The sequence below is a fragment of the Meriones unguiculatus genome, chromosome 19 (assembly GCF_030254825.1).
Source record: "Meriones unguiculatus strain TT.TT164.6M chromosome 19, Bangor_MerUng_6.1, whole genome shotgun sequence".
Classification (NCBI taxonomy): Eukaryota; Metazoa; Chordata; class Mammalia; order Rodentia; family Muridae; genus Meriones; species Meriones unguiculatus.
In genome coordinates, this window is record NC_083366.1 from 16422088 (window position 1) to 16430625 (window position 8538).

The 8538-nt window shown below is 42.3% G+C and overlaps 1 protein-coding gene across 3 annotated transcripts in view; it reads left to right on the top strand.

The window, feature by feature from the left end:
• Upf2 (UPF2 regulator of nonsense mediated mRNA decay) overlaps window positions 1-6348 on the top strand; it is a 116883-nt gene extending 110535 nt beyond the window's left edge. For all 3 annotated transcript variants that reach the window (XM_021656512.2, XM_060372857.1, XM_060372856.1), the window contains exon 22: window positions 5080-6348. In XM_021656512.2, the coding sequence (XP_021512187.1) occupies window positions 5080-5089 (10 nt within the window). In that variant the 3' untranslated portion in view covers window positions 5090-6348. The remainder of the gene's footprint in view (window positions 1-5079) is intronic.
• The last annotated feature ends 2190 nt before the right edge of the window (window positions 6349-8538 follow it).

The window sequence follows — 8538 nt, forward strand, 5'->3', positions numbered from 1 at the left end:
ATGTTAGTTTTTCTGGGCCTGGGTTACCTCACTCAAGATGATTTTTTTTTTCTAGTTTCATCCATTTGGCAGCACATTGCATGCACATTCTAACAGCTAGGTAATACATATGTATATATATTTTTTTAATCCATTCTTTGGATGAGGGATATCCAGGTTGTTTTCAGTTTCTGGCTATTATGAATAAAGCTGCTATGAACATAGTGGAACAAGTGTCCTTGTGGTAGGATGGAGCATCCTTTGGGTGTATGCCCAGGAATGGTATGTTAGCCTACTTTCTTATAGAACCCAGGACCACCAGCCCAGGGATGGCACCACCCACAGTGGGCTGGTCCCTTCCCCATTGATCACTAATTGAGAGAATGCATTACAGATGGATCTCATGGAGGCTTAGCTTGTGTCAAGTGGACACACAAAACCAGGCAGTAGAATTAAATTTGTCAACTTAAACAGAACACTATAAAGCCACAACCTTTCCTTTCTTTTTCATCCCCAAGTTCTCACAGTCTTCACAAATTTAAGCACATTTAAAACTTCAATCTCTTTAAAGTATTCAGTCTCCCGAAAAAAATCCAAAATCTTGCAAGCTGGAGTGATGGCTTAGAGTTTAAGAGCACTGACTGCTTTTCCAGAGGTCTTGAGTTCATTTCCCAGCAAGCATGTGGTGGCTCAGAACCACTTTAATGAGATCTGATGCCCTCTTCTGGCATGCAGGCATGCGTGCAGGCAGAATACTGTGTGTGTGTGTGTGTATTTTTTTTTTAACATCCAAAATCTCTTAAAATTTCAAAGTCTTTCAGCTGAGGGATCCTGGAAAAGTCAAAATACAAAATACTTTCTTACTTCAAGAGGGAAGAACCAGAGCACAGCCATAATCAAAACAAAACTCAAGTTGTTGTAAACAACTCTATGTCCAATGTCTTCTGGTCTCCTCCGAGAGGCTTGGGTCACTTCCTAGGCTCTACCCTCAATAGCACACACAGCTTGTCTTGTAGGCTCTGGCTGGCCCCACTCCACTGCTGCTGCCGCCTTTGGTGGTTGTCTCATGGCACTGGCATCTCCAAAACTGCTAGGGTCCTCTGCTGCCACTGGGCTGCACTTTCACCAATAGCCGTTCTTCATGGTGCCAAGCCTCAACTTCTCTTCATGACCCCTTCATTCCTGGGCCTTCACCTGCTCCTGAGGCTGCACCTTCACTAATGGCCTCTCCTTTAGCCAAACCTTAGCTGTTCTCTATGAGCCCTTCATGCCTTCAAAACCAGTACTACCTGGGTGACTCTTACATTATCAAGTTCTTCTGCCAGCATGATGTACAACCTTCGTCATCTCTGAAACACAGCTTTTCTTTGCTCTCAGGAAACACTTCCTAGAAGATTTCACCTCAGCAATGCTGGTCTCTTAATCACCACTAAAGTCTCAGCTCCAGCTGACCAGCATCAAGTATCCCAACAAAGCTAAGTAGTTCTGGTGTTTTGTTAATCGCTGCTGATTCTTCAGCCCCAGCTGACCAGAACCACAGAATCTTGAGTCAAAATAGCAAATGGCCCGGATGGACTCTTTTAAAGTTTCACTCTGAAACATCACAAGCCAGGCCTCCATCCATCGTCTGCAGTGCTCTCAACATTGTTATCTTCCAGGCTTCCACAGAACACTGAACTGAGCTCTCAACACTCAGTGCTTTTCTAGCTCAAAGTTCCAGAGTCCTTCCATAGTCTTCCCAAGAAACATGGTCAGGTCTGTCACAGCAATTCCCCACTACACTGATACCACCTTGTCGTAGGGTTATGACTGAAAAGCAAGTTGGAGAGGAAAGGGTTTATTTGGTTTACACTTCTATATTGCTGTTCATCACTAAAGAAGTCAGGACAGGAACTCAAGCGGGGCAGGAACCTGGAGGCAGGAGCTGATGCAGAGGCCATGCAGGAATGCTGCTTACTAGCTTGCTCCTCATTGGTTGTCCAGCATGCTTTCTTAGAGAACCCAGTACTACCAGCCCAGGGATGGCACCACCCACAATGGGCTGGTTTCTCTCTCATCATCACAATTAAGAAAATGTCTTACAGCCGGATCTTATGGAGGTATTTTCTCAATTGAGGCTCCCTCCTTTCAGATAACCATAGTTTATGTCGTGTTGACATAAGACTAGCCAGGCACATCCTTCATCTTTTAAGACTGACCCTCTGAGCCTGGCATGGTGGCATACTTAGACTAGTACTTGGCCAGGCAGAAGCAGGTATTATTTCTGTGAGTTCAAGGCTGGCCTTGATCATAGCAAGTTCCAGGCCATCCAGGGTTATATAAGACCCTGTCTCAAAAGGTGTAGCGTATGGCTGGATTGTGGTAAGGAGCATTTACTGCTCTTTCTGAGGACCTGCATTTGGTTCCTAGCACACACATGTTGAGTCACAACCATTGGTAACTCCAGTTCCAGGGGATCTGATGCCTTCCTTTAAACTCCATGAGATTAAGCTTATAGGTGGTACATGTACATACATGCAGGTAAAACATTCACATAAAATAAGTCTTAAAGGCCCTCTGGAAAGTGTAATGAACACTTTAAAAATATAGATGTTAATGAACATTGTAAAAGAGAAGGCAAGCATGTAAACAAGAAGTGTTGAGCCTTTTGGAGTACCAAGTGGTCTCTGGTTTTAAAACTTAAATTCTAAGTGGAGAAATGTAGTTATTTGAAAGAAGAAATAACAGAATGAAATCTTCTGGTGGTTTGGGTCCTATTATTTTCTTTGCTTTTCGATGCAAGATAGCATTGGTAGAAGAATGTAGTACTGTCAGGTGTCGTAAGTGTGCTGTGGTAAGGGGTTTTCTGTGCGAAGGAGGTGTGTGGTAAACAGCTGAGAAACTACCTCCAAATAGATTCTTGAGATGACGATTGTGAATAAAGCCAGTTATTAATACTCATGACATGACATGTCAGTTAAAGTGAAATTTACTTACAGTCTGGTGATTGAAGTCGCTGCAACATCTTTGCCTGGGGATTTGATAGGCTTAGTCAAGAGTTGAGAGGAGCCAGGTAGTGCCAGGGCACACCTTAATCTCAGCACTCGGAAGCAAAGGCAGTTGCTCTCTGAGTTCAGTGCCAGCCTGGTCTATAAAGTGAGTACCAGGACAGCCAGTGCTACAAAGAAACCCTGTCTATAAAATTTAAAAAAAAAAAAAAAAGAAAGAAAAAAGGAAAAAAAAGTTGATAGGAATGTAAATTGAAACTTCAGCCCTCTAGAAAATTACAGGCATTTACCTTGAATGAGGTAATATGCTTTAAGTAAAACTATTTTCTAAATTTTTCTATAGTGCAGAACAAGTTGCTTTCTATTCTGCTAGTGTTGAAAAGCTGACACTGGCATCTTCAGCACGTGTTGGAACTGATGTCTGGATACGTCAGTTGTATATGAATTATTCCAGTGCTGTTTAAACTTTGCAGATACATATCAATTATTTACTGAAATGCATCTTACCTACCCTTGTTTTTGTTTTGAGATGGTATTGTTATGTTGTCCAGGTTGACGGGTTGACTTAAGCAATCTCTAGCCTTAGTTCTTTCATCTCATCTTTTCAAGCAACCAGGACAGCTGGCTTACAACTTTTATATCTCCTTTCTCACATTGCTATTTAATTAACTCAGCTAGGCATGTGCTTTACCTCTGAACTAAACCCCCAGCCCATGATATTTTGAGACAGATTCTCCCTATGTATAGCTCAGGAAGGCCTTCAGCTCTGGTGGAGTTAAGAATTGTTCCAAAAAAAAAAAAAAACAAACAAAAAAAAAAAAGAATTGTTCCACCATACCCCATGCAGAAACTTCTTTATGTTAATATTTTAAGGTTAATTAATAGTTTTATTATGAACAGGATACTTTCTAGAATAACATTTATCAAAGCATGTATTAGAAATACTTCTTTCAGCTCTTAGAATCACTCAGGATAATCTTTGCCTATAAGCTATCAAGTGACACTATACTAGAAGTCTATCTTACAAAGATTTTTAACATTTTCTCCCTTCATCCACTGCACTTTATTAACCTGTTTTAGACAGCTGCTTTCTGTTTACTTCAGAAGAGAATTTTGTGTCGGAATTCCTTCTTCCAGGGACTGATTGTGTTGGTGTTCTCCCCCACCCCCACCCCCCATTCAGCTAGTTCAGTTCTGGAAGAGTTTTGTTTTTTGTTGTTTTGTTGTAGGTGTTTGTTTGTTTGTTTTCTGGGTAGATACAGCTCAAGATATACTTCTTCATGTCTGTATTTTATTCCTTGAAAGTTTCTTGCTACTCTAACCTGCCGTTTGTTAAAACGTAGTGTAGCAGCTCATTCAAGCTGTCCTGAGGAAGAGCCACAGACTGAGTGACTTCAGCAGCAGAAGTTTTTTGTTTCATTTTTGGGGACAGGGAATTAGCAGGGCTGGTTTCTTCTGAGCTGTGAGGACCATGTTCAGGCATCCCAGCTTCCAGGAGTTTGCTGGCAATCCATGTGGCTAATACATGCATCACCTCATCTGTATCTCTGTCTCCACAAAGCGTTCTTTCTCTGTACACTTCTGTGTCTATACTTTACTCCATAATCATGCAGCCTGTCCCAGCGTGGCCACAGCGTCCTGATTACATCTGCCAGTGACTGTTTCCAAATAAGATGACAACCTGATGCTTTAAAGGAGAGACTTCACCATATGCGTTTTGGTGATACACAGTCAACTCATAAACCATGATTTCTTAGCATCTTAGAAATTAGTTGTAGAGGGCCAAGTATGGCAGCATATGCCTATTATAATCCTGTGACAGGTGTGGAAGACGGGAAACTCAGGAGTTCATGACTGTCTCAACTGCATAGTGAGTACAAAGCCAGGTTGGGCTACATATGACTGTATCAAAAGGATGGAAGAGGAAGGGAGTAGGAGAGAGAAAAACTAGCTGCAGGAAAGGTGTTGGGGCCCCACCTATGGAGAGCATATATGATCTTCAGAAAGCTTTAACTTAGTCTATACATGGTGATTGCTGGTGCGTAACACTTTCTTGCTTCAGTTTTGTCCTGCAGTAGTAAAGTTTTTAACATCACCCTGTTTGTACCTTTAGGAGACGTTGATCCAGCAGCACGTGTCATTTCATTAGGTCCTGTATCTGATGTTGTGGATAGTGGAGTCCTCCAGCAATTGAATGAGAGCAGCGGACACATCTCAGCATGTCGGTCTAGAGAGTTGCGAATCTAAACCTGGGACAGGCTGGGGCCATGAGGCAGAAACACCAGCCTCTGCCAACACCGGAACAAGCCGACGCTTCCAGACAAGGCAGAAAGGCCTTTTGTAATGGAAATCACGTGAGGGTTAATCTTCTCTTGAGAATGGCAGTCAAGAAATGAGAAGGTTCACTTGACTACTGAGCAGTTACACCAAGAAGAGCGTCAATGAGATGACTGAGCCGGAGAAGAAACGGTTGAGATGGGAATGGTATGGGGGAAATGAACTTGAGTTTTAAACTTGATTTAAGCTACAGTGTCTCTGAATTGAACATCCCATGTTGGAAGAAGATACATTTGGGGGCTCCCGGACTACAGTAGAGAGTATAGAGCAAGCAGTAAAATCTTCTAGTAAAAACTTACATGCAGGACAACAAAATGATGAAAGATATCCAAATGCCAGATAAGCCACCAGGAAAGGTTTTGTTAAGGGGTTTGTTTCAAGAGGAACAAGGGATGAGGGAGAAAAACCTGTTTTAACCATCAGAGTCAGTGATGTAAAATTGCCTATTCGAGTGAAAGAAAAATGTGAAGACTGTTAATATGCAAAGCATTAATTCAGATGGTTTAGAGAAGTCTGATACCAGCCTAAGAACGGGGATATAGTTGAGCCCATTGTAAGTATCATTGAAAACAAAACGTGCCATCGAGCATGTCACGGAAGAGCGAAGGACAACAAGAAGTGGATCAGAGTATTTTGTTGACCTTCATGGGTTTACAGCCTCTGTGTCTAAACAAACTATGGAAACAAGTAGAGCTTTTTCTTTGCTTTTGTTTTCGTTTCATTTTGTCCCCCACCCCCCCCATAGAAATGAGGGTTCTTAGTCTGTTTCTGACAGTCTGTTAATTTATTAGGATAGGTATTTTTCATTTGCTTTCCAATAGGCATAGTAATTTAGTTAAAGAACACATCTGTATGCTACAACTTGATTACATCTTTTTTTCTATTTTGCATCTTTCTTTTACCATGTTTCAGTTTCTGCATGTAGATTTCAATAAGAAACAAAATTTGTAAAGTTGTAACATTTCACATGGAAATGCTGCCCAATCTTCACCAGCTTCAGAAATCTGACCTTTGCCGATGCTGCAATAAAGTGTTGTAATTTGGATTTGGCATGATTTGTTTTATTTGGTTTGAAAACTTTCAGTGGGTCAGTTAGTATCATCCAGGGTCATCTTCATGCTTTATAAAAAAAAAAGTCTCTGCTAGATATGGTGGTGCATGACTATAATCCCAGAACTCCGTACTGAGGGAGAAGGATCACAAGTTGGAGGGCTAGCCTGAGCTGTATAGTGTGAGTTTGTCCTTTTTAAGAAGAAAAAAAAAACAGGGTCTTCCAATAGCCTTGGGTGAATATTCATTCTGTAGATCTTTGAACTCAGAAGACCTAGAATTTGGAGATCTGTCTGCCCCTGCCTCCCAAGTGCTGAGATTAAAGGTGTGTGCCATCATGCACAGAAGACATTGTCTCTACAAACCAAGTACTAGAATTCTTGCCTAACATGACCCAGGCCCTGTATTGCATCTCTGAGAAATACGAATGAAACTAAGGGAAGAACTTCCCCCCAATGTTCTAAAGTTAGTCTCCGCTTCCCCATGGCCACCAAAGGTGAGCAGATGTTCCCAGATTCAGCTGTCAACTCCTTGCCTCCATCCCTCCTTCCTTTTTCCTTCCTTTCTGTGATCCACCTTTAAGAACTAATGAGCTGAGACTGGAGAGGCGGCTCAGTGGTTACACAGCCATCTGTACTGGGATTTGCCCTCTTCTGGCATGTAAGGGTACATGCAAATAGAGCACTCAGACATAAATAAATCCTTAAAAAGAAAAAGAAAGAAAGAAAGAAAGAAAGAAAAAGAAAAAGAACTGATGCACTGAGAAGAACCTTTCACAGGTAAGCCCTTGCCCTTTCCTAGCAGGACCTCAGACACCTGAACGTGCTATGCCTTCGCATAACAGCCATTGCAGAATGGCTTAACTCCATTGCAGACTCACTTAAAACCAAGCAGCCAGCCGGGGGAAGGTCATAGGCAGTACATGGTGGAAAGAACAAAGAAGGATAAGATAAGTGGAGGAGGAAAAGGGGTGGGGGGAGTAATTCCTCAACCAACCCAAGGAACCCAGCGGGGGGTTGGGGTTGTAACTCAGTGACAGGCCCTACTTTTGAACCCCAATACCACAAATAACAACCAAGCTTAGGCTGCCCTGTGGCCCCTGCCCTGCCAATGATAATGCCAGCCCAACAAGCCAGCCAGTGGAGTATTTACTACCCTAGAACATAAAGATTAGTGTGGAGAGAAACATTCATTCTATAGAGGAGTTCTCCCGAGAGGTGACTTGTCACTCAGTGTCAGCAGTTGTTGGGAATCTAATTACTCAAGGTCAGTAGTTGTGGGGATTTTTATGATTAGCAGTACCTCTGCTGATAGTTTAGGAAGTAAGTGCTAGAATATTGGGAGTATTTTACCAGTAGTACAGAGAGAGACCCTAGGCTTTCTAACTCAAACTGTTTAGAAGATCTTTATGATGAGAAATTTCAAGGCAGAAATTAAATGTGCCCTAGCTCCCCATTGGAAGTGATTTCAAAGCGTTTACACGTTCAGGGGTTGGAGAGATTTCAGTAGTTAAGAACATTGTCCTTTCTTTCAGAAGACGCAGGTTCAAACCCCAGTACGTAGTACATGGTACCTAACAACCGTCTGTGACCCTAACTCCTGGGCATCTGGGAACTCCTGGCACTGGGAACAGGTGGTACACAGATACACGTGCAGGCAAAACGCCCACATGCATAAGTAAAAATAAATTTTAAAAAATTAAAGTCTTCAGGGGTTAACTCTGAGCTATCTAGACTCCAGTGTGTTATTTACTTGAAAGATAATTTGAGCTTGCTTAAAGCAAAGGCGGTTATTATAAGGATTGTAAGTGTAAAGCAGTGTTCAGGAATCCATGGACATTAGACGAGTGCGTGCAAGCAGAAATATTCTCTGCTCCTCACCATTGTTCATGCTCAGGGTAGACTGCGCTTGCTACTGTAACAAAATGTCACAGGCTGGACAGTTAAAAGGAATGGGTTTCTTCTAGCTCAGAAGGCTGCGGGTCCAAGGGTTGGCAGGGTTAGTTTCTCCTGAGACCTTCCTTTGTTTCGTAGAGGCTTCCTCACTGTGTCTTCACGACCTTTTTATGCACAACATCTCATAGCTGAATCTGTCTTGGAACTTTGTATGTGACAAAAGATCGTCTCGAGCCAAGCGTGGTGGCACACGCCTTTATCCCAGCACTCAAGAAGCAGAGGCATAACTC